Genomic DNA, 23,451 nt, shown 5'->3' on the forward strand with positions numbered 1-23,451 from the left:
TAAAAGTTCAAATTCATTCAGGCAACAGAGCGAGCAATGAGGAAAGGGCTTCTAAACCAAGATCTCGCAGTGAATTCGAGGCCCATAAGTTACATTTACTATATCAAATAGGCAGAGAGAATAGACTCGGACGCACTGTGAGTTCGCAGAAAGAAACAGGAGATGTCTTCGTTCCATATGTTTCCAGTAACCCAATGAAGAATAAATATCATTACATTTAACAGAACTATGAGCGGTACACGAGTATATTCTTTCAATTGTTTTCTAGAACTGAATGGTTAGACAGGGGATAGCGTAGAATCCAAGGCAGAATGTTCAGTGCGGTAGCTGAATGAGGATGTACTATATACAGTGAAAAGTGGGGGTGTCCTATTATAAATATTCGCCAAATCCGTCTGAACATACGCTCAAGGGAGATAATAGAGCTATTGACTTCATTCCGAGTGACGTTTGCCCAGCTTGTCGGTCCCATGCACCCAGTCCAACAACCCAATAGAGCCGTAATTCAGATTGAACTTTTCGTGGTGCAAGTCATGCATCTTAGCCTTGTTATGGAAAAAGTCATATCCACTATGCACGGTAGCCGTGTTGAAGAGCTCCCAGGAGAGAAAGATCCAAAAAGTCAACACATGACTCCGAAGCAGCTGTGGTGGAAGCGAAATAGGCAGCGCGTTCGCGAAGATCTGCTCAATAGGGTGAGCAAACTGAGCGGCAAGGGCGATCGGAGCTGTGAACTTGTGGTGCTTCTTGTGGATGCGTCGATAGAAGTACGGAAGATGGAGCAGTCGGTGGCTATAATAGAACATGGCCTCACGCAAGAGCAGGCTGATGAGAAAGTCGCGAGCGAGTTCTGCTGCTGCAGGTAGGCTTGCCTCCACGCGGTACGAGGATTTGGAACCTGCTTTCTCGGTGATGTAAATCAGCCCCAGGTGCAATACCGATGATAGTATTTGGTTTTGGGTGACCACGAGAAAGCAGCGCGCGATATCAGTACTTGTCGGCTGTTTCGGTGCGGGTTGGATCTTGTGCCGTTGCGAGAAGGCAGGCGCGAGGGTATCGAGAAGAAGATAGCCAATAGATGGGATCCAGAAAGACAAAATCTGGACCAGCAGCGTCCCCACGAACTCGATCCGTTGCGCAGAGTACGTGGTGACGAGGTTCGACCACAAAGCTGTCGTGGTGGAGAGCAACGGGGAGAAGCCCTGAAGAAACTCCATAGTGTTGGCTGAAGGTTCTTGTTACGATTCTTCTATTGATTGCAGTGATCTCAGTCGCATTGAACGGGTGTTGAGGGGAAATGAAGAGAGTCTCTACCAGTGAACTCTCGGCCCCTGGAAGCTTTTCCCCCGCAATCGATCGGCAAAAGTTTGTAGCATCGGGATCGGTGGAGTTCGGCTAGACGATGCCATGTGATGGGGAATTTGAAGGGATTCGGTTGGGGCTGATCAACATTTCAACCTTCACAACAATCCTGCTCATAATAATACTATAAAAAAAACACACTAATTTCCTTGGACCTCGTAAAGACAAGGTTTCAAGGTGAGTTCGTGATGCAACATAGAAGGATAATTTATACGCCAAGGCTACTTTTCACACGGTGCCTTTTAGAGGTCTATCGAGTTTGCAATGCACTAGAGATATCGTAGTTTGAGATGACAAGCTGGCATTGATTAATGATAATTCGAGAATCTAGAATCAGCACTTCCTCGGGGCTGTCATCGGAAAAGGTATGGAAAGGATTCGAAACAACGCATTTTACGATCGATGCAAAAGGATTGCCAAACAGGACACTGCAGAATGAAACAGTTAAATTTCACGAATAACAGCACAAGATGGTGGGCTAGGGGGAGGAAGCTTGCTAGCCATGGCAAATTCTCATGCCTTCCTACTCTTCTTCTCGTCATCCCTCCCCCCCCTCCTCCACTCCTCGTCGGTTTTCCGGCGTTCTTGTGACATAGTCACATGCTCGTATTGGGGCTCCTTCGGCCCCTTGAGGAGCAAAAGTCCGCTTTGCAGGCCCCTCGTCGCGTACGACTGGGGGAGGCAAGTGTTCTAACTCTGGTTGGGGCTGGAGAGTTGAGGGGAATGAGGCAAGCACGACCTTAGCGTACATCTGCTGCCGCCCGAATGATGTTGCAATGGATTATCATGATGGATCATAGTAGGTGGGCAGCTTACTGAATTAACAGGGTACGGGTCGAGAGAGTCAGGCTAAATGAGCTATGGAATCCAGACTGTCGGTCAACTGCATATGCTTATATTCAAAGAGAGGGCCTGCAGTTCAAATACTGGGTCAGAATAGTGCAATACTTCCTAATATGCAAAAATAAGCAGCGATAGGTGTGGTTGGAAGTAGAAAACAAGCATGTTTGTTGCAGTTCTCAAGTCTGTTATTGCCATCTTCCTCGGACGTTCGACAATGCCGTAAACGGCCCGAAAACGGGCCGGAGGAGGAAGGCCAGCAATAAATCACCGGGCGACCAACCTGTCGGATTGTTGATGGTCAAATTCTCCTTGGCTGTGTCAAAACTGTTTTCATATTCTTTTCTCGGAGCTTGACGCTCAAATTCAAAGTAGTAGGTTCCCGTTGTGCAACACAAACCCCGGTCATGCTCCGAGTCTCCGTCCTAACATTCCCCAGATGAACTACGTCGAATACGGTGTAAGCCGCCTCTTTGCGAACGCCAGAGGGCGTGATGCAAAGCTATTCACCAAGACTGCAGCCTTCTCAGCACTTCCAGAGCCCACCATCGCCCTCGAGAGTCCTGAGGCTGGTCCGTCCGGATCGCGATTGCACTCGGACCTGTCGGCTGAAGGCGCCGGGCGTTTCCCGACCCTCACATGGTCTGCTGCATCGCCTGAAATCAAGCAGTGGCTTCTTGTCAGTGAAGATCCAGACGCCCCGTTGCCCAGCCCGATCATTCATGGCATTTATTATGGTATTCCTGCAACTGCAACGGGCGTGGCTGCTGCGGACTTCGAGGCCGCCGAGGGACAGAACGTGCTTAAGGGCGGGTTTCAGTACGGCAAGAATCGCAGGGGGAATATTTATATCCCACCCCGACCGCTACTGGGCCATGGTCCCCATCGGTACTTCTTTACCATCATCGGACTGAATCAGCCCATCGATACGGCCCATTTGAGTCCATTGCCGACGGCGCAGGAGATGGCAACCGAGATCGAGGGCAAAGTTGTCGGGTGGGGTCAATGGGTGGGAGAGTACGAGCGCAAGTGGGTGTAATTTCCGGCGATTCGCGAATTACTGGTTTGCCGCATCTATTTTGGGGATTTGACTGTGATTCAGCTTAATGTTACTATTATACCCAGCGGATTATTTCACTAGAATGCAATTCATTATCACCCTAGATTCGTCATTGTGCAGCAAAAGCTCTGGGTTATGATAGTTGCATGTGGTTCAATTCCGATATCGAATTATCGGCCTGAATTCTGATCTTACTTTCATGCTAGATGCAGTTGTTTTCGGAACCCTGGCATATTCCTGACACTTTATACTGGTTGACAAACTCCTCTCTGATCGCTGCTTGTTTTCTCTTTCGCATCAGGTGGCTCAGACATCTGCAAGTGGACGATCCATCAGCCCGCCCATCGTGTCGTAAACGATCGAATAAGAGTTTTGGCGAAAATATCGTTTTTTTTCCTGGGGATATATCGGTGATATTGTCCCCCTGGCAGAGTATTGTAATATATTATCCACGGGAGAAGAATCTAGGCAAGTACAAATAGTATGACGAGGTTAGCTCCGAAGTGTCACCAAGCGATTTTGGTTTTACTGATACTCTGGTGCTTGGATGCTTGTAGTGCGATGCTAATACATAATTTTATTCGCTCACTCTTTGTACATCTACAGACAGCTGTGGCGCAAGACGGGTTGAGAATCCGTCTAGAGCATCCAGAGTAAGCAAATATGATATTTGACTGCTTAACTTTTGTCGCAATACCTTTGGGCGCCTCAGAGTCTTCCAATCCAGAGGTTTTCAAGCCTTTTCATACGCGATGAGCATCATGAATTCCAAGAGACTTGTCGCGACCGCGAGCTCCATGCAATCATTCGGGGATCTAATCGGTCATGGTCAATTTGAAGCTGCACGATTTCATAAATACTATCGAATTGAAGAAAGTTGCCTCCGATTACTGAATAGAAGAAAAATCCTGCCATTGCATATTTTAATCAATCAAACTTGTCCAATAAAGCTCCCCCGTCGACCCCTGAGGTGTAGGAAACTGTAAGGGGACCTTGAAGAATAAATGAATCCCATTGTCTGGAGGCACGGGAACATAGTGATTGAGAGGCATTGTGAGTTGTTCAAAAACAAATAAAAACTTTGGGGATATTCAGAAACCAAAAGAATAAGTAAAAATATATCTCCTGACATCACCTTTCTTTTTCCTATTGTTTTCTTCTATTTCCTTTTTTTTTGCACTGCCACTCATTGTCTATGTAGCAGAGTGTCAAAATGGCCGTTAGCAAGGGCCATTAGCAAAAATTGCGCCTAGTGACCACCGTAAATAGCAGACCCTTGATCTCATAATTGAATGTATAACGCCTATACCAGGACCACAAGCCTGCCATGTGCATGCATGCTGGTGGCGTACTATCCACGATCTCGTGAGACGATTCGTCCAATGCAGAATTTCCGGGAGATACCGAGGGATCAAACCGCCCTTTTAGATAAAAAATATTTGCAGGGTCCATTGATTCCATGGACGTTATGACCTCTCTGATGCCTGATAAAGCATGGTTGTAATCAAACTCTCTGAGCCACCCCCTGCAAACCCCTTGCGCGGACGGCTTGGTATACTGGCCCCACTACGGTACATGTCACAGAGTCGGATTTGTTGCACCCAGTAAAAACAGCAATTGAACAATTTCCAGAGGTCCGAACACGAATTACCAGATTAGATGCTCAAGGCTTTGAATTTACCAAGAGATCATCGCAAGAATTTATAGTATCCCAGCGACGGTCTCTTTTAATTTTCTCTTCTCCCTTCGATGCTCGCGTTTCTAGAACTCTATTTTACGTCGCACATTGCCCTCCCGACATCCAGGGCCATTGTGTGGCAAGATCGCTACAATGACCTTCTTGAGAGGCCTTCTATGGATCCTGGCTCTGGGGCACGTCGTACTTGCAGTTCCATCAGTTCCGAGGAAACACTGCCCATCCAGAGAGATCACCATTCGAAGAGAATGGTAAGGTCACACCCTCCCTGACATACACTGCCTTGTGTCATGTTGCTAATCCATGGCATTGGTTTCTCCAGGGGTGAGATGCTCCCGGCCGAGCGGAAGAGCTACATCAATGCTGTTCTCTGTTTGGCGCAAAAACCACCGCAGTTGCCTACGGCCGAATATCCAGGCGTCCGGAGCCGGTTCGATGACTTTGTCGCGTATGTCTTGATTTAGAGTGGTGTACCGGCCAATTCAGCAGCGAAAGACTCGCCTCCGCTGACGAGGATATAATATATCGCAGGACGCATATCAATTACACTCTCCACGCACACCTTACTGGGTTGTTTTTGCCGTGGCACCGGCGGTTCACCTGGCTTTTTGAAAGGGCGCTCCGGGATGAGTGCGGATATACTGATTATCTCCCGTGAGGCATCTCCTTCTACCTTCTCTTTCCTTTCCGGAATCTTGCCAAGTGGAAACCCCAGCCCATTTGCTTCGATTGATATCACACGCTCAAGTCACTGACGATACATCCTCGCGTGCCCTAGGTACTGGAACTGGCCACTGTGGGCTGATAACCTCTCCGCCAGCCCGCTCTTCGACTGCAGCGAGACCTCGCTCTCCGGCGATGGCGCGTACAATCCCGACGAGCAACCTCTCTCCGGCGGCAACACTACCATCCCGCGCGGCACTGGTGGCGACTGCACGCCATGCGGGCCCTTCAAGGACTTCCAGGTCCACATGGGCCCCTTCTCGCGCGAACTCACCTCGCTCACGGAGATCCCCGCTCCTGGCTTCGACTATAACCCGCGCTGTCTAAACCGCAGCCTCAATAATTTCGTTTCCAGTCACTACAACAACGCGAGCCAGGTAACCCGCCTGCTTGATGCCACCGACATTGTCGACTTCCAAACCGTCATGGACCACTGGCCGCCCCGGCCGGACGGCGTCCTGGGCCTCCACGGCGGCGGCCATTACAGTCTCGGCGCGACCCTTCAAGATCTGTTCTCCTCGCCGCAGGACCCGGCCTTTATGCTGCATCATGCTATGATCGACCGGCTCTGGGCAATGTGGCAGAACGGCGGCGAGGGCCGCCGCGATGCGCTCAATGGCACGAATGTCATCCTGAATCCGCCGTGGGCAGAGCGGGTCACGCTTGACATGGTAATGGAGTTTGGGATCTTGGATGAGCCGCGACGGGTTCGTGAGGTCATGGATCCCTTGGCGGATGGGTTCTGTTATGCCTATTCTTGAATTTGGAGCTAGAAGAGGTAGGTAGGAAGTGGAGTGGAGCATCTGGTTTTGTATTTGGCTATTCCTCGAAGACAATCTTTGGTAGAATATGAATCTACAACACGAGAGTTTCCGAGCATGACCTACAGAACAGGTGTCCACATTAAATGACTACCCAGCGATCTGGCTGTTTAGCAGATATTGCACTCTATAACACGCTTTTCTCTTTGCTGCGAAAATTCCTCTTGCGGCTCTTGGTGCTTCTCCCTCTCCTGTGAAGGTTTATTCCAAAGTATTTAATTTTTCTCTCGTGCAAGCTGTATTACACGAGTAGATGTCATGCCGTGATAGTGATGAAACTAGGCTATAGCGTTGCATGCGCTGCTCCGACAAGCCGACAGTGTATATCTATAGCTTGACTGCCGCTCATAAGATTATAGCCTGCATATTCCTGACTTTAAAGTTTCTGCACCGGATTCGGGCAACGCCAGCGACTGCGCACATAATGCACATCAATAGCATGGCACTGGAACGCCATCCGATATACGAATGATACTTCACACTAATTGCGCTTGAGAAGCTGTTCTTTTACGTGAATAGCGTTAACGTGGCGCGTAAAATATCCGGCTTTATAAAATATCTGAAAGTGAATATCATCTGGAAAGCTCTTCATTCGCAAAGCATTAAAAACATGCTTCTAATTATCAGACTTCTCGATATATTCCTTGGTAGCATGTAACGGCCTATCAGGTATAGAAATAGGTAGCTGGTATGAGTCGCCATCATTTAACGCTTAGACTAGCACCTCCGCTATAGGACAAGCCGACGCAGCCAGTTTAGAAGCCTTTTTCTTAGGCCGGCCCTTTGACGGACCTCCTTCAAGGGCGTCACAATACTGCACGACGGCACCGTTGCTCGATCTGAAGGAGCAGGAAATTGGCTTGATAACCTTCCAGGACACTACTGAATCGACGTATCGCAAAATGAATGCACAACCGATAAGATCGGTCTTCGCTGGCTCCAGAAGCTAAAACGAATTTCCGTGTACAAGAGAAACATATTTGCTATTAAGTCTTGCTGGGCACAGTAGTAATCTTAGGCCTCACTTCGATCGACCAACTCAAAAAAAAAAAAAAAAAACGGGGGTCTGTCCACTTCGAATTCTAAGTTTGCGATGTATGTGACCATCCCCGCCTTTCTACTACCTCACGCCCAGATGCGGTCCTGAAAACTGACGTTGATGATGGCATCGGATGCAGCGATACCGGATCCTGCAGTGTCTCAACTGGTCTCTTTGTTCGCTTTCCAAGCCAAGGCAAAAGATTAAAAACACCACCGCATGCGAATATGCCCAACCAAAGTGCCAACTCAGTTCCATAGATAATCATGCCGAGTATGTCAATAGCTGGCCCGAATACTTTGTTATGTTAGCAACGACTTTCATCAATACATCGCACCCTACTCACAAATAGATATGAGTGAAAAAAGATCACCAGCTGCGTCAATGCCCACAAAGAAAAAACTAATTCCTCGTACAGTCCGGTGTACATAAATATCCCAGTAATGCCTCAGTACGCCTGCTGCGAGCAAACATGCGCTTAAAATAGCCATCAAAATAAGAGGCCATCTGATACCATGAGAATGAGCTTCTTTTAAAGCAAAGATTAACCCTGCCTCGGTGGCACCGAGGATCAGAAGAAGAGAAGCGACCGCGGCAATACATTTCGTAACAGAGTACCTCTATTCCACAGTCAACATTACGCACACAAACATAAGCCGCAGAACTTACCTTCCCATAATATAGGCACTGGGCCCAAGTAATAAGGCTGAGAGTTGTAAGTATCTGAGGCTGGACTCTTAGAGCCACATTGAACTCTTCCACAATATTGTACACCCCAAGAGGGACCCCCGCCGTTGCCCATAATAGCATCATTGAACCCTGTAAGCCCTCAGTATCATGTCTCCTGTAGTTTATGATAATCTGGGGCAGAAGCTAGAAAATGAATTAGTAGCAGGTAAGGTCGCAGGATATCCACGTCCTACCTGGATAGACCAGCACACCTGTGTACGAGCTTCATTAGTCATATCCAATAAATCATGCAGACTGATAAACGGACCGCGCCGAGAGTTCCCAAGACATTTTCTACTATGGGTATGTCCATGCTGGAAAGGTAGGAGAGTATTAGCGGGCGGAGTCCAGGAGATTGAGAAGTTTGGGTAAATTAGTTAACTATGAGAATGATTAATCATTTACCTCGTGGAAGTGGGCCGATTTCCTTGAATTCTAATTGGACCCTGCCGTGGACGCCCGCTGACTCATTGCATGACTGGGCGGTCGGAGTTCAAGACCTATTTTGGACCAAGCCTGTAACAGAGTCAGGAGATGTAAAGTTGATCATATTGACTATCCTGCAAACTAGCTAAGAAGATGCCATAGGGTCAGGTGACCTGGCTTGGAGGGCAGCAAAGCCCTTTCTATTTTTTCATTGCCCCCAACATCCATGAAAGGCTCAGAGACGACAATAGATCGGGATGCCTTGTGTTTCAATGTTGTCGCTTTGGTTGCAGGTGTGTTTGTCCTTGAATATGGCGCAGACAAGTTCACATCGACCACACCGTCATTGTCGGGTGGCGCCTGGACATCCTTCAAACTGTCATTGCTCTCTTGACAGCTGGCGCTGAATGAGAAGAGGTCTGCGATTCAGTGCAATCCGATCCATTGTCTAACCTGGCTACTACCCTCATTAGCTCGCTGTAGTGGTTGCCGCCATCCTGCAGCATCGCAGCCCCCTGGGCCTTGGAAACGTCATGGGCTCGACTATTTCCAACGTTCTCGGCGCCTTTTCTTTAGGGCTACGTTTTTACCCCCAGGAACTGGAGTTTGACCGCAGCGCAAAGATATACTCGGCCCTGCTGTTCGTAGTCACGACGCACTTCGTGGTACTGCATTCTTCAATCAATTGAACCAGATCATCGGCTGGGTCTTGATTGCCATATTCACTCTCTACATCGTCTCTATAATATACGCTATTTACAAGGGTATAGCATCGCCTCCAGAGCTATCGGACTGTGGTAGCGACAAGGAACCCAGTGATGACGATGACGGCGAATTCGTCAATCGTACTCCTGTCTCGGAGACCTCTCCTCTCATCGAGAATGTCCATGCGCCGTTCGCCAACGGACAAAGGGAGCAGACAAAGTAGAAGCCTTCCTTACCACATATTCCAACTTATTCTCGGATTCATCTCGCTTTCTCTGTCAGGATACATCCTATCCCACAGCGCCGTCACTAGTGCCGACTCCCTGCATCTCTCGGGGCCGTCTTCGGTCTGACCTCTGACCGTTGTCTCCTTTGCCACTACTCCAACCTTCTTCTAATAAGAGGGTTCTTCAAACCTCCTGCAATGGTATGAACCCCCATGGTGTGTCCATAGTACTTCGACCCCATTTTGCATAATTTCGACGCTCCACTTTGCAGGATGTTGTGTCTTCCCCAGTCTTTTCTAGGTCTCGGCCTGTGAGACTAGGCTATAACGTTGCATACGCTGCCCGACGAGGCAGACAGTGCATACCTATATTTATCTGGATCCCCCCGCTTTACTCCCGTTCAGGGGATCATGGCCTGCTCATTCTTATCTCTAAAGTTCCTTCACCGGAGTCGAGCAACGCTTAAGAAAGACTATGTCTATTATGCATATTAAAAATATTGCGTTGGAATTCTATTTAGTGTAGCAAGGCTACTTTACGCTAATTGCACTCAAGTAGCTTTTCTTTAAGATAAATAGCGTTAAAATAGCGCGTAATACACCTAGTGTTATAATATATCTAGAAGCGAATATAGTTAGGGAGTTCCTTATTTATAAAGCATTAAAAGTAAGCCTCTAGCTCCTAAGAAGTCTCGAGGTATTTGTTAAAGAACAACTAAATGTATAATTCTTGATATTATTCCGGCCGACTTCGGATACAGTACGTTGCGAAATCGTTGCAACCGCCTCCACTCTTCGAGTGTTTCTCTACGCCTACCGCTCAGATTCCCTAGAGTACATTAGGAATAGCCCGGAATATCAGTATCCTCTAGCAGTCTCGATACTATCATTTACTTTCATTAAATACGGTGCCATGTCTCGTAACTGTATTGGCAATTCCAGAGCAGATGCAAACAGGTCAAACAAAAGAGCGGGGATTTGTCTCGTGAATCTGGTGATTCTCCAATACCGTTTGTCGAGTTGCGAATGTCCCTCGCTAAACAGAAGATCAGCCATAAGCGATACAATGGTTAATCATTGGCTGGAAATGTAATGATGCACTATATCTGCTTATATATTTTTTTTTACATCTTTGATAGTCTGGAGTTTTCTGATGGCTAGATTTATCAAGCGAGTCAGACAAAGTTACGATGTATCATGAAGTCACCCCACTCGAACATGCTCCACTGGAATGTAGGAGGTAGTCGAGGTGACGTCACAACGCTACATACGGCCTTAGAAAGGCAGAAAAGAATTTAACAGTCAATCGGCTGGCAATGTAAGCCCTTCTGAACCAAAAAGTGCGATCGACCCGATTTTTACGGTGTGCAATCTCGAGATCTGCACGCAAAACATGCTCGAGCTGGAGTTCATTAGGGCCCGTCACAGTGCAGTTTCCTTGCCTCGATAGATTAACATGATGAAGAGCGAACTTCGCGGCAACATCTGCGCACAGCAGTTAGCAGACGTGCTCCCCGTCGGCGTGGTGATCGTCAACCCGCACGACCAGATTATCTTTTCCAACCGACGCTTCCATGAGCTTACAACGAGCCACCAACCAATAGGACTGGACTGCCTCTCGCAGTCGGTCCACGTAGACGATTACGAGCATATAGCCCAGGCATATGTTGCCGCGGTACAAACGAAGAAGGCGACCCGGAAAGAATACCGGGCAATGGGGGAAGCGGAGGAATGGCGAGGGCTGTCGCTGACACCACTGAACGACGATGATTTGCAGCAGTTTGGGCTAAACGGTGACGGCGGTCTTATTTGTGTGATTAGCGATATCACACCGGAGAAGACAGCAGAGCTGTTGCAGCGGAAGATTGCGAATGATGCGAAAGAGCGGAAGCAGCAACAGGAACGCTTTATAGATATGATCAGCCATGAAGTGCGCAATCCGCTCTCTGCCATCCTGCATTGTGCGGAGGATATTATGGATATTGTGCAGGATGGAGCGCAGGATGACGAGAAGGAGAAGATGGCAAAGATTGCCGAAGCCGCGGAGACGATAAATCTCTGCGTTGCACACCAAAAAAAAATCATCGACGATGTGTTGGTCTACTCCAAGCTGGATGCGTCGATGCTGATGCTAGCCCCACAAGAAGTCCAGCCAAAGTCGCATTTAGCAACGCTGCTAAGCATATTTCGCCCTGAGCTGCGCAAGCAGCAGATCGAATTTGAGTACCTTCTTGACACGTCTTACGCAGATTGTGACCTCGACTGGGTCATCGCCGATCTCAACAAGATGGGCCAGGTATTGGTCAATCTTGTCTCTAACGCTATAAAATTCACTGCCGAATCCCAAAGTAAGAGGAATATTCGGGTCTCCATGGGGGCTGCGAAAGTCCGACCGCCGTCATACCCACCAAACGTCGTCTTTTTCGAGCCGAACGAAGCTGCGTTGAAGCTTGATTCCACCGGAGGTCCTGAATGGGGCCATGGCCAGACTGTGTATATTATGGTCGCTGTGAAGGACAACGGGATCGGAATAAGTGATGACCATCAGAAGCTGCTATTTGAGCGCTTCAAGCAAGCTACCCCACGCACAGACAGGGTGTATGGGGGCTACGGCCTGGGCCTTAATATCAGCCGCAGACTATGCCACATGCATGGAGGAGAGATTGGCGTCAGCTCCAAGGAAGGCGAAGGAAGCACATTTGGATTTTTCTTCACTGTTCGACGGTGTCCCGATACAGCTAAAACCAAGGAGGACAGAGAGTCTCCTATTGACAAACTGTGCCATCAGGTTCGGGAGCTCGACAGTAAAATTCCGGACATCAAAAGAGACACCTCCATGGCAAATTTTTCTGAAGAACCGCCGATAAAGCACGTCGATGAGGTCGCAGTCAACACTGAGAGTGACGACCGAAGAGAGCACTCAGCAAAGCTGTCAGAAGCCGCTATACGAGATGACAGCCAGCCAATATATCGGTGTAGGTCGAACATCGACGAATTTACGCCCAAACAAGAGCCCAAGGCCATAACAGACATGTCTAAATTGGAGGAGCCACACCGCATCCTATTTGTCGAGGACAACATCATCAACCAGCGGGTTCTTGCGCGCAAGCTTCAGATAGCGGGATTTGAGGTCACCACGGCCAACAATGGGCAGGAAGCCCTTGACAGGTGGAAGCACGACTCATTTGACTGCATTCTCATGGACCAGGAAATGCCTGTTATGGACGGAAGTTCAGCGGTGCGAGAGATTCGGGCACTGGAAAAGGACAAGGGAACGCATACCCCCATATTAGGGGTGACTGCCAATGTGCGACAGAACCAGCAGGCAGACATGCTGAATGCGGGCATGGATGGGGTTGTACAGAAGCCGTACAAGATGCAGGATTTATGTGACAAGATCCGTCATTCGATTGCCGCAAGAGTAGGTGAAGGACACTAGCAGAGTCGCCACACATCATAGTCGAGACTATCATCTAGTCACAGTACCGGGGAAATGCATCACACCAATAAAGGAATAAATAACATCAGATGTCCCTTTATGTGTTAATATCCACAATTAAGCCTATATATAAAAATCCGTCCGAAAATGCCAACTAATCATGAATATATAGTCGCTTACGGATATGCCTTGTTGAGAATTTCGAGGTGTGAGTTCTGATTACCTAGATACGTAATATCGCATTGACGGCACCGTTGATACGAGGGACGCTAGCCAGTACATTTTGTCTTCTATTCACGGCAAAGGTCATATGTATGCCTGACTGACTCTCCTAGAAGTCAAATAGTCGAAATTTGGCCCCCATAGAATAGCAATTTTATCCAATTTCAAAAGGTGTGCAGCATAGATACCCATGATTGGGAGGGTCGGGTCTCTAAATAGCACTGTGTCCTCATTTGACCCGAAGGTTTACGGATCCCTGTTAAGCTCTAGGTATGCTATAGAAACGAGTGATTTGCCTATTAGTTTGAGCTCCCTACTTAAGGAGTTAGAAGCGGAGCTCTCATTATAGTCTATTAGCTGTCTCTCGAGATATCCGAGCTGCTTTGTTATGTGGCTACTCTGAGACGCTGTCTAGATATTAACCGGGCTAACTGATTATTATGCCGGTAAAAGACGGGAAGCTACAACGGAAGAGAGCTAACGAGGCGTTAGATATATTGAATTTAAAAGTGAATTCATTCCTGAAATTACTATTTACAGAACGTACATATGATTAAATACGCAGCTCCCGGAATAACTCTAAATATGGACTAGTATATCTTGGCGTAAGGGGCAGGAAAGTCATTGAGAGAGTAGAGTTGCTGCACCGGTTTCGCAACGTACTGTACGAATCGTAATGCATGACGATATATATTTATAGGGAACAACAAGTTAAAATCGGACTTCTTTATCATTATACCCTTCAGCAAACAGCGGAACAACGATATTAAGGTTATAGAAGGAGAATTCCCCTTTCTTTCGAACTGAATTTCTAGAGATTAGAATAATACACTTTTACTATTCTTCTTTGATTCCATAACGATTCAATATTATATGCATTTTCCTTGCCTGATCAACAGGCCGCTACCCTGCAAGAGGCACCCTAACGTAATCTATCCCTAGCACTACTATCCGTCTACCGGATTTCTACCGGTCGGTGGTCATGGAACATCGAATCTAACTATCCCTTATTATTTAGCAACCTCTGGTGTCTCTATTGCCTAACCCACGTGACCTGTGGCCGATTAGTTATCGATATCCTTCAGCCTTAGTTAGCACTACTATATTTCTAGCTATCAGCTACTTAAATTAATTTCTACTTGATCATTTATCAGACTAGAATAGTTTCATCTGATTCGTTCCCATATTATCCCTGAATCCCTTAACAGAACCTGTATACTGCTTCTAGTATTATTGAGTTACAGGACCTCTTGACCTACAGACCGGTCTGTAGGTCACATCGGCCGCATCCGCTTCCACTGGTACGCGTGGACTGGTTCGAGGGTACGTGGGGCCGGTAGGAGCTGGGGGCCTTGGGGTCGGCTCTTTGAACTCTCTGGATTTTCTGGACTCTCCAGGCTCTGCTCTTTGGGAGTGGTCGGTCTTGCCGATGTAGCCATGTACGAACAGGCTGCATGACACGATGCTGCAAGGCCCAATTATCCCCCGCCCTTCCCGAGCGTCGTGGTCATCATGTCCTTGCTAAGCCCCGCGATACCGGCCTGTTCGCCAATGCGAGGGTGGTTCGACCTGAGATCGATCGCGATCTGCTTTCCAAATCACCATGACATATCAACGACTCTTGTTAGGGAAGGAGTGGCGTGTTAGTACGGATGCATCCATGGCTCGCGCGCCTAGGAACCCGTTCGGCCTTGTTTTCTGCTCCCTCTTAACGGAGGGTAATTGCGCTCCGAGCGTCCCACTCGAGACCCCCGATCGGGACCAGTATGACAGCATGACTTTTTGTTTCGCGAACCCGAAAGGGGATGCACGCACCCAAACTGCCGATTCGGGGCTATTTTCAGCCCTGAGACCGAACCAATCAGGGAGGTGGAGTCGCGGGCGCCCGCACAGCCTGGAAGTTTAGTGGGCGAGTTGACGTGGACGAGCCTCGTGCTGGGCCTAAAATCCATGCAATCCATGAACTCCGTGAAACATGTTGAACGGCTGGAGAGAAAGATGGAAAGGGAGGACAGCGCACGAAGCAAAGCTAGAAGAGCCTAGACTCGCCCACGATCGGAGTCAGAACAACCATGTTGTAAACAGGGGAAGAGGGGTGGGGAAGGCTTACATGGATCGCATCATGATACTAAGTACGGCACACAGGCCGATGGACAGAGAGGTATGCCTGCCCCATCATGGCACTGAACTCGCTCGGAGATCGACGTCCGGCGGAGTTTAGTCGTCAGTAGCGAGTGAATAGCACTCAAGTCCCTTCATAGAATCCACGGACTACTCGACATCCACTTCACCGTCTCTAGCCCATGGTTAATAATAGTTCACGACTAGGACTATGAAGTCTGGAGTACTCCGTTCTAGGTCTAGAGGTACGGAGTACGGGATACTCATTGGTTTAGTCTGGGAGCGAGTCCACTCGCAATAGGGGGGATGGAAATCATGAATCGACGCCAATGCCGACATGCCGATGGGCCGCGATGCCGAGACTGCGACACATTCCCAGTCGAAAACCTTGATGATCCCGGTCTCCCGGAATGTGTCAAAAAAGAGGAGAGAGAGAGATGTCAGAGGACGAGTACTGCGGGCTAGCAGGGACAAGCAGGGACAATTGGAGATAGTTGATAAGTACACAAGTAGACACTACACAAGTATACACGACAAGCAGCCCAGGATTTCCGGCTGCGCCTGAATCTTTCCCCTTTTTATTTTCCCGGGTTCTCGGTTCTTGCGCGCTGGTCGCGGCTCCCGACCTGTTCGTGCCCGCGTCCCCGACTGAAACCGGTCGGGAGATCATCGCGCGCCACGGAAATCCGATGTGAATCAGTGCAGGCTCCAGCCACGCCAGAGCCCACGCTGTCTGTCCAGGAGGGACCGACCCTTTTAGTCCTCAAAGGGAAACACTAGTGACCCCAATTTGTCTCTCAGGAGACTCGACCCTAAATATAACCCATGGATGCTCGTGTTGACCCAAGCTCCTAAGACTATGACTTGTTTTTAGGATCGCGCCCACTAGCGTCCCCATGAGATCCATCGGAGCAAGCATCATCGGCCCAGTTAATAGGGCGACGGACAGGCCTCTCAATCTGATTCTGCGACTCCGATTGGCGGGCGCCTTGCTCAATTGGCCTGGTCTGAATTGCCAAAACCGGGAAGTAGAAAGCGTAGAAAAAAGTAGAGAAAAAAAAAAATAAAGTCCATTTGAACGTTGTCTTATCGCCCGTAGGTTCCCGGCTGTCTCTTTTCTCACGGCTCAACTGCTTTTCTACTTCTATTCTCTTATTCTCTCTTCATCCAGTCGTGCATCGATCTCAACCTCCCTTACTCGACCTTCCCCAACCGTTCACAACTCACAACCTCCCCCGTCTCCTCGCCCGCTGTGCACTTCTCCGCATCAACCCCTCACCACCTGCTCTCCCAAGCACCACTTGCTTGACCCGCCTTCTCGCCAGGATGTTGCGAAACACCTCTCTCCAGCTCGTCTTCGTGCTGCTTATGTGTCTGTCTGCAGTCTTCGCAACAGATCGTCCGGCAATTGAGGCGGGCTCCGTAGTCCCCCGTGAGTCCCAGTCTCTCCACGACTTTCTAGCGGGTATCAACGTGGATTCCATTCACGAGGCCCTGCACACCCTCTCTCGCCGATTCCGAGACGGTATTTTCGAGACTGACATCAGTGCCGCCGAGGCCCTGCAAGACGAGGATCAGACCATTGCAAGTCTCGTCCAACTCTTTAAGCGGCAGAGCAATGCCACTTCTTCAGAGCCCGCCACCACGGCGCCCACGACCTCCAGTGAGCCCAGCTCGACCTCAGCTACCACCACCGAGGAGACGACCTCAGCCACCAACCCCACGACCTCGAGCTCTAGCTCTACTTCTAGCTCTACTTCAAGCTCCAGCTCCAGCTCCAGCTCCAGCTCCAGCTCGGTTCCATCCACCACAGCATCTTCTACCACCTCGACTACCTCCAGCCAAAGCTCCTCGAGCACCTCCGCCCCCTCTACGATGATGACCACCACCTCTTCCTCTTCGTCGTCTACTTCCTCCATCACCAGCACTACCGATCAGCTGAGCACCTCCACCTTCAAGAGTACCACCACTCTCCCCGACGGCAGCGTGAGCACCATCACTTCCACGACCATCGTCCACGTCCATGCAACAGGCTCATCCGGGTCCTCGACCACCACCGCCGCCGCCCCCGGTCTCCAGACTGGTGCGGCCGCGCTCACCACCGCCGGCCTGACCCGCGAAGTGGCCGCAATCGTCGGCGGGGCTGTTCTTGTCGCCATGGCCCTGTAAAACCCAGGAGACCGTTCCGTTTCGGCGACTACTCATCTCGCCTGCTCTCTCCTCCTGTTCCTTTAATACTCTCGTCCTCGTATGATTCGTTTCAAGTGTTCCTATTTCCTTCCTCATCGACAACCATTGCATTACCCCGGTCCTTTCGCATTTAGCAAACCACGGCATTTTTCTTGTCCATCACGATCCTTACGAACCTCCGACTCATGCCTCTCCTTTCTCTCTACCATCGGCTAGGCGTTTTGTTTTCTCTCCCTCTCTGTCTCTTCCTTCCGCCATTCCTCCTGCATCAGTATCATCGTTTGGGAGGGGGGGGGGGTGGCAGGGACGGTTTAATTTTTTGTTTCCGTTCTCCTGTCTGTTGCGCGTTCTGGGGGCGCGGTTTCTACGCGGCCACATCATCTTTTTGAAGCGTGCACCTGATCAATTGTATCTAGAGGGTTTCATCATCGCTTCCTGCAGAAGACAAAATGGGAGTATTCTGCTTCTTCTCCTTGCCTTCCCCCTCCTCTCTCTCTCAATTAAAGTCCCAGTTACTTCAAGTTCCGGGACTCATCATAGGGGGCTTAAAATATTGAAAAGTATTAAAATATTATAAAAAAACGTATATATTTCCAAATATTGCGTAACGTAACTGTCGTGTCTAGACCGTCCGGCGGTAACGGCGGGTACATCGTCAAGTATATAGCTTCAAGAGAGCCGGCGACTCGGCCCAAGTAATCATATGTCTCCGGCAAATGAGAATGTACAGCGCGGGGGGGGGGGGGTATGCAATGCGGTATGGGACGGGTGCAGCCGAGAATGCGCCCGTGCTCGACAGATGCCAATCGCTTCGTATATATTATGTTCTTCCCTGAGCATTTCTCAACTGCTTTTTCGCTCTCCACCTCCTAGTCCCCCTTCTCTATCCAGCTGCATGGCTTGTGCTGTGTGTCCTCCCCTTTGGAGTCTTGGGTGGGATCACCGTGCCATCGCAGATGACCCCTGCCACCGCTCCTCGCCCGTCCAATATCGCACCACGCTCTCCCACGCGGGCAGATCGCCGTCACGCAACAGCGCCGCGACGTCGACGTTCAGCGGTGAGTCGGGCTGCGGATCCGTGAGGAGCTGATGGATGGCGGTGAGCGTGGAAGACAGGGTGTAGACGGGGCTCCAGTGCTCGGTCGTCAAGAGGGTCAGACAGATCTCGCCGGTAGTGAAGGAGATGTTGGGGTGGGAGATGCGCGTTGTGAAGTGGATGGTCGGCGGGGCGAGGGGGTAGTTGGGCGGGATCGCGATCCGGAGGTGCCAGAGGCCGCCTGGGTAGAGATTGGGAGTGTTAGTTTTCTATAGATGGAAGGGAGAAGATTGGATGGTTGCGGGCGTTACGGTCATACCCTCGTATGGCGACCCAGGGACACCCTTCAGGACGGCTTCCCAGCGGAGGAGGTCGTCGTCGTCCACGGGGCGGAGGTGCAGAAGGGCCTCGTTGGGGGATTTGGCGTAGTCTTTCAGCTCGCGCAGTAGCCGCTGGGAAGTGTTGGATGACGCCATGAGGAATGTTGAGGGGGGAAGATCCTCGTTGGCAGGGAGGAAAGGGGGAGGGTTGAGAAGTCGAAGGGTGTTTGAATGTGTTGTCGCAAGGTCGCGAAAGCTGGTTCCCGCTTCCCGAGGCTGGGGAAACCCCCGGCCACTGATCGGCCGTTCGCGCCATGTGAAATGAAATACACACCGCCTCCATTTTGGTCGACCGCGCTGTTTACTCCATACTCCGATGCTGCTCGGGGCTCACACCTCCTAACATAGCATAGAGCTTTTATAGGGTTGAGCTGTGACAGCATCATTCAATAAGCATGGGAGATATGGAGATTCCAGCTGTATAGGGATTTATATATCTATATCTTTTATGATCCTTTGGCCCTCCAACGAGGCCGTAGAGTGTGACTCCTCCAACACTTCTATATACGAATTACCCGAAAATCACATTCAAGCTACCTCTCGGTTTAGGGTTTAGTGGGCCCTTCCAAGGTCTGTTTTAACCACTCCATAAATTATCTTCAAGTCCGAATCAGGGAGGTTAACAGAACCCAGCATTCGAATATCATTTTCTTAGCCGCCAGGGCATATGTTTATTTCGCATAACCCTCACAGGGAAAAGGAAATATGCAGACAATTTCGACTCCTGGAATCAACCTTACTTGAATGAACATGTTTAACATTAACATATAGTAGCTACTATCCTTTTTTTGTGTTATTCTTAGGCCGAATGTCCGACCGGGATATAAAATAAGATGTTAAAAAGTGAGATGATAATATCAGAAAGGGGGATATCAAGCAGACATGGTAATAATGAAAATTCTCCTATTAAAAATCCGTGTTGCGGTAGTGTGTAATATGGTCGTCGTTTCCGTGAACTCATAAGTCATCAAATAAGCAGAGCTAAATCGTCTTAGATATTTATTCTTCAAACCGCGATCGATTATATATCTCGGCATGCTGATTGGACTCGGCCCGTCCTCAGCGTGCAAAAAGCGGCGAGCGAAAGGGACAAAAATAGTAAGGCCAGATCCACTCGCGGTACAAGATCCCCCGACTTTCGTGTCGACGATCCATTATCATTCCTCCGTCCTTGAAGAATTGCCACAATGCGAACATCGCGAGCCTCAAAGGAGACATCCAAGGTCCTTCAGGCCTTGTCGCCCCCAGCGCGCCGCCAAACACGTAGTGCGGCGCTCACGACCAGCGCCCTGAAGAGTTTCGCCTACAATGGCGATTCAACCCTGACCCCCGAGTCGATCCCGACCATTGCGCGCATCCCCACCCTTAAAAGCGACGATGAATCCTCCCTATCCTCTGCGAATACCGCTGACATCGAAGATCTGGTGGATGACTTGGAACCGTCCGCGAAACGCCGAAAACGCAACGCCAGCTCGAAGGTCTTGTCTGTCTCCAATCGCTCGTCGCGCAAGCCCCTCGTGAAGGAAGACCCAGATACCAAATCGGCACCGCCAGCAAAGGCGCGACGAATGCCCGCTCGAAAGACCCGTGATGCAGATGGCGCCGTGGTGGTTGAGCCGCCTTCGAACTGGGAGACCATGTACAATATTGTGAAGAAGATGCGCGAGGACAATCCCACGGCACCCGTAGATACCATGGGCTGCGCGGAACTATACTGGCGAGCGTCATCGCCGCGCGACCGTCGTTTTCAGACCCTCGTTGCATTGATGCTCTCGTCCCAAACGAAGGATACAGTGACCGCGGTTGCGATGCAACGCCTACATACCGAGCTTGGAGACGATCAACTGCAATCAGATTGTGCAAGCGACATCAAGCCGGAGCATGAACAGCCGGAATGCATCAGTGATATCAGAATTAAAGCCGAAGAAGACGACTCCAAGGCGCTCCAGGACAAGGACAGCACTCTGAACCTGGAAAATATTCTTGCCGTGTCCCCGACCCGCCTCAACTCTCTCATCGAGAAAGTAGGCTTCCATAACAACAAAACCAAATACATCAAGGCAGCCGCGCTTATTCTGCGTGACCAGTATAATGGTGACATCCCTGCGACCCCCGAAGGACTTATGAAACTTCCGGGTGTTGGCCCCAAAATGGCTTATCTCTGCATGAGTGCTGCCTGGGGCAAGCACGAGGGGATCGGCGTCGATGTCCATGTCCATCGTATCACCAACCTGTGGGGGTGGCACAAAACCAAGACGCCAGAGGAAACACGGATGGCGTTACAATCCTGGTTACCTCGGGACAAGTGGCACGAGATTAATAAGTTGCTAGTTGGCTTAGGGCAGACGGCCTGTCAACCAGTCAAGCGAAGGTGTGGGGAGTGCTATCTGGCGGGCACGAAGCTCTGCAAGAGCGAAGTCAAAGGCCTGACTCCCGTTAAACGTGAAATCGGCGTCAAGACGAGCCCTGAACTCGATGAGCCGAAGATTAAAATCGAGACGTCCTGATGAAAGGGCTGGATTTGGAATTAATACGAATTGCTAAAGTAATGTCTGTTCTTCATTTGATTCCGTTGGACTGGATATAGAGTATTAAGTAATTCAATTGTGAGCTGTGGCAATCGGCTTTCAAATGCGATCCTCAAGCTATGCATCATGCCCTGTGGTTCACTGAGCAAGATATACGTATGTATATAGTATCTGGCTTAGCTGGAGGTCACTATATCTCACCGTTAGCGTCATCCACCAGTCAAGGTTCCTTTTTTCGGGATAAAACCAAGCACTCACAGTTGATCATCTCCTGCCAGATCTCATCCATGTAGAATAGCGACGAAATATGCCCTCCCGGGATGACCTTCAAGCTGGCCGACTTATAGTTCTCTACAATCCAGTCATTTGTTGCTCCACCGATTCGATCCGCGCTTGATCCCACAACCAGCACTGGCTTCGATGCATGTGTCTCGTCCAGCGCCTTCGGCTCAAACCCCCAGTCGGAATGGATGACATCCGACACCTCCATCGTCCCATCCCAGTTCTGGCAACTCCGGGTCATGCCTTGAGCCATACTCTCTACAAACGCATCCTCCGTCAGACCGTTCTCCTTGAGCCAGGACTGGAAAGTAGCATGCTCCTCGTCATCCATGATGTCGATCAGCGTCTGCCGCAGAAACGCCTTCGCACCTGCCGCCGTCTTCAGTTTGAATCCGACCGCCGCGCGAAAGAGCCACTGAATAAGATGAAATGGGAGGAACTGCGTCGGCGGGCCGATCGAGAACCATCCCTGCCAACTCAGTGACTTTGCATAGCCAGCGTAGTATTTTAGGGGCGCGAACCCGCCCATCAAGAGGCAGCCGGCAATCTTCCGTCCTGGCGGAAACAGCTCGTATGGTGCGCCATAGATCATCTGCGCAGCCACGGTGCCGTAGGATCCGCCAGAGACGTATAAGATATCGAAGTCGTCTGTCGGGTACAGATGCGAGAGTAGGGCGGATATGTCTCTCGCGAGGGAAGTGCTGTACGGCACTGAAGTATCTCGTGTGCTGGAGTTGCCCATCCCCGGCGGAGTTGGGGAAATCCAGTGCGCTCCGATCTCGCGACAGGGTTTGGGGACTCGTGGTGCGATGCCTACGCTCATGATCCCGGTGAAGAATATGACGACCGTTCTCGAGGTCTTCGGCCCATTATGGGCGTAGGCTATTTGCCTATTGTTGGGGAGCTTGAGTATGTGCTCCTCCTCTCCCGATGCATGATCATAACCTGAGTCCGTTTCTGTCATATTGACTGTTTGAGGCACTGTAACTGCAGACCATGAAGAAATTAGACCTGTCGGCTGGATTAGGAAAAGGAAAATGTTGGTGTTTTTGAAGTTGTTATTTACTGGCCGTGGACGGTCTTTGTACTTGGTTCATTTCCAGGTTGCCTGGCCTTGGCGGCACTCGTATTCGTTTCTGCCAATTCACCCATTTGGGTTCAGCAAGACCTAGATCTATATCCGTTTTGACAAATACAAGCTACGGCTCGAAGATGCAAGTTAAGATTGCCCGTTCTCCTCACTTGGCCGTCAACTCGGACCCCCAGCTTCATGAGCAGCAGTAATCTCATGTCTCGTTGACCTGCCCAGGGTGTTCAGCTCTCTGTCTTGAGATAACAAGAATTTCTGCCTATTGGGAGTATTGCAATTTAACCTCAATTAATGTGATTCGGCTCTATAAATTGAACGATGAGAAGGTATGTGCCACTCTTGGTCGATCGGGTGGACGATGAGACGGTTCATCATTCGTGGATTTGGTTCGTGCCATAACGATCACCATTGTACACACATAGGCACTCGAAATAAGAGGTAGTTCAATTTCTGGGCGATCCAGGAGGCCACCTCGTATATGATATATTGTCCAGTTAACCTTGTCTAGTTAACCCTGTATGACATTACCTTGTATG

At 49.7% G+C, this 23,451-nt stretch overlaps 9 protein-coding genes across 9 annotated transcripts; 5 read left to right on the forward strand and 4 right to left on the reverse strand.

Moving 5' to 3' along the window:
- Positions 1-434: 434 nt before the first annotated feature.
- Positions 435-1,217, reverse strand: N7462_006665 (sterol desaturase family protein; the record flags this gene model as incomplete). The annotated part of the gene is made up of 1 exon (XM_057078383.1): positions 435-1,217. One exon carries the CDS (start codon positions 1,215-1,217, stop codon positions 435-437), a length of 783 nt encoding a protein of 260 aa, XP_056933963.1.
- Positions 1,218-2,641: 1,424 nt separating this feature from the next.
- Positions 2,642-3,241, forward strand: N7462_006666 (YbhB/YbcL family Raf kinase inhibitor-like protein; the record flags this gene model as incomplete). The annotated part of the gene is made up of 1 exon (XM_057078384.1): positions 2,642-3,241. The coding sequence occupies one exon, from the start codon at positions 2,642-2,644 to the stop codon at positions 3,239-3,241; it is 600 nt and encodes a 199-aa protein (XP_056933964.1).
- Positions 3,242-5,093: 1,852 nt separating this feature from the next.
- N7462_006667 (tyrosinase family protein) lies at positions 5,094-6,442 on the forward strand (the record flags this gene model as incomplete). Its single annotated transcript, XM_057078385.1, has 4 exons — positions 5,094-5,209; positions 5,281-5,406; positions 5,490-5,612; positions 5,737-6,442. The coding sequence occupies 4 exons, from the start codon at positions 5,094-5,096 to the stop codon at positions 6,440-6,442; spliced, it is 1,071 nt and encodes a 356-aa protein (XP_056933965.1).
- A 1,142-nt stretch (positions 6,443-7,584) lies between these two features.
- N7462_006668 (PQ-loop repeat-containing protein) lies at positions 7,585-8,583 on the reverse strand (the record flags this gene model as incomplete). The annotated part of the gene is made up of 4 exons (XM_057078386.1): positions 7,585-7,788; positions 7,958-8,161; positions 8,211-8,414; positions 8,539-8,583. 4 exons carry the CDS (start codon positions 8,581-8,583, stop codon positions 7,585-7,587), a joined length of 657 nt encoding a protein of 218 aa, XP_056933966.1.
- A 2,503-nt stretch (positions 8,584-11,086) lies between these two features.
- On the forward strand, positions 11,087-13,066 carry N7462_006669 (PAS domain-containing hybrid sensor histidine kinase/response regulator; the record flags this gene model as incomplete). Its single annotated transcript, XM_057078387.1, has 1 exon — positions 11,087-13,066. The coding sequence occupies one exon, from the start codon at positions 11,087-11,089 to the stop codon at positions 13,064-13,066; it is 1,980 nt and encodes a 659-aa protein (XP_056933967.1).
- Positions 13,067-16,735: 3,669 nt separating this feature from the next.
- Positions 16,736-17,578, forward strand: N7462_006670 (putative GPI anchored cell wall protein (Dan4); the record flags this gene model as incomplete). The annotated part of the gene is made up of 1 exon (XM_057078388.1): positions 16,736-17,578. One exon carries the CDS (start codon positions 16,736-16,738, stop codon positions 17,576-17,578), a length of 843 nt encoding a protein of 280 aa, XP_056933968.1.
- A 960-nt stretch (positions 17,579-18,538) lies between these two features.
- On the reverse strand, positions 18,539-19,111 carry pex4 (putative ubiquitin conjugating enzyme (UbcJ); the record flags this gene model as incomplete). Its single annotated transcript, XM_057078389.1, has 2 exons — positions 18,539-18,876; positions 18,955-19,111. The coding sequence occupies 2 exons, from the start codon at positions 19,109-19,111 to the stop codon at positions 18,539-18,541; spliced, it is 495 nt and encodes a 164-aa protein (XP_056933969.1).
- A 1,091-nt stretch (positions 19,112-20,202) lies between these two features.
- On the forward strand, positions 20,203-21,522 carry N7462_006672 (endonuclease III domain-containing protein; the record flags this gene model as incomplete). The annotated part of the gene is made up of 1 exon (XM_057078390.1): positions 20,203-21,522. One exon carries the CDS (start codon positions 20,203-20,205, stop codon positions 21,520-21,522), a length of 1,320 nt encoding a protein of 439 aa, XP_056933970.1.
- Positions 21,523-21,719: 197 nt separating this feature from the next.
- Positions 21,720-22,789, reverse strand: N7462_006673 (uncharacterized protein; the record flags this gene model as incomplete). The annotated part of the gene is made up of 2 exons (XM_057078391.1): positions 21,720-21,733; positions 21,802-22,789. 2 exons carry the CDS (start codon positions 22,787-22,789, stop codon positions 21,720-21,722), a joined length of 1,002 nt encoding a protein of 333 aa, XP_056933971.1.
- Between the last annotated feature and the right edge of the window lie 662 nt (positions 22,790-23,451).

Source organism: Penicillium macrosclerotiorum (genome assembly GCF_028827735.1).
Source record: "Penicillium macrosclerotiorum strain IBT 26536 chromosome Unknown utg000006l_segment0_segment0, whole genome shotgun sequence".
Lineage (NCBI taxonomy): Eukaryota > Fungi > Ascomycota > Eurotiomycetes > Eurotiales > Aspergillaceae > Penicillium > Penicillium macrosclerotiorum.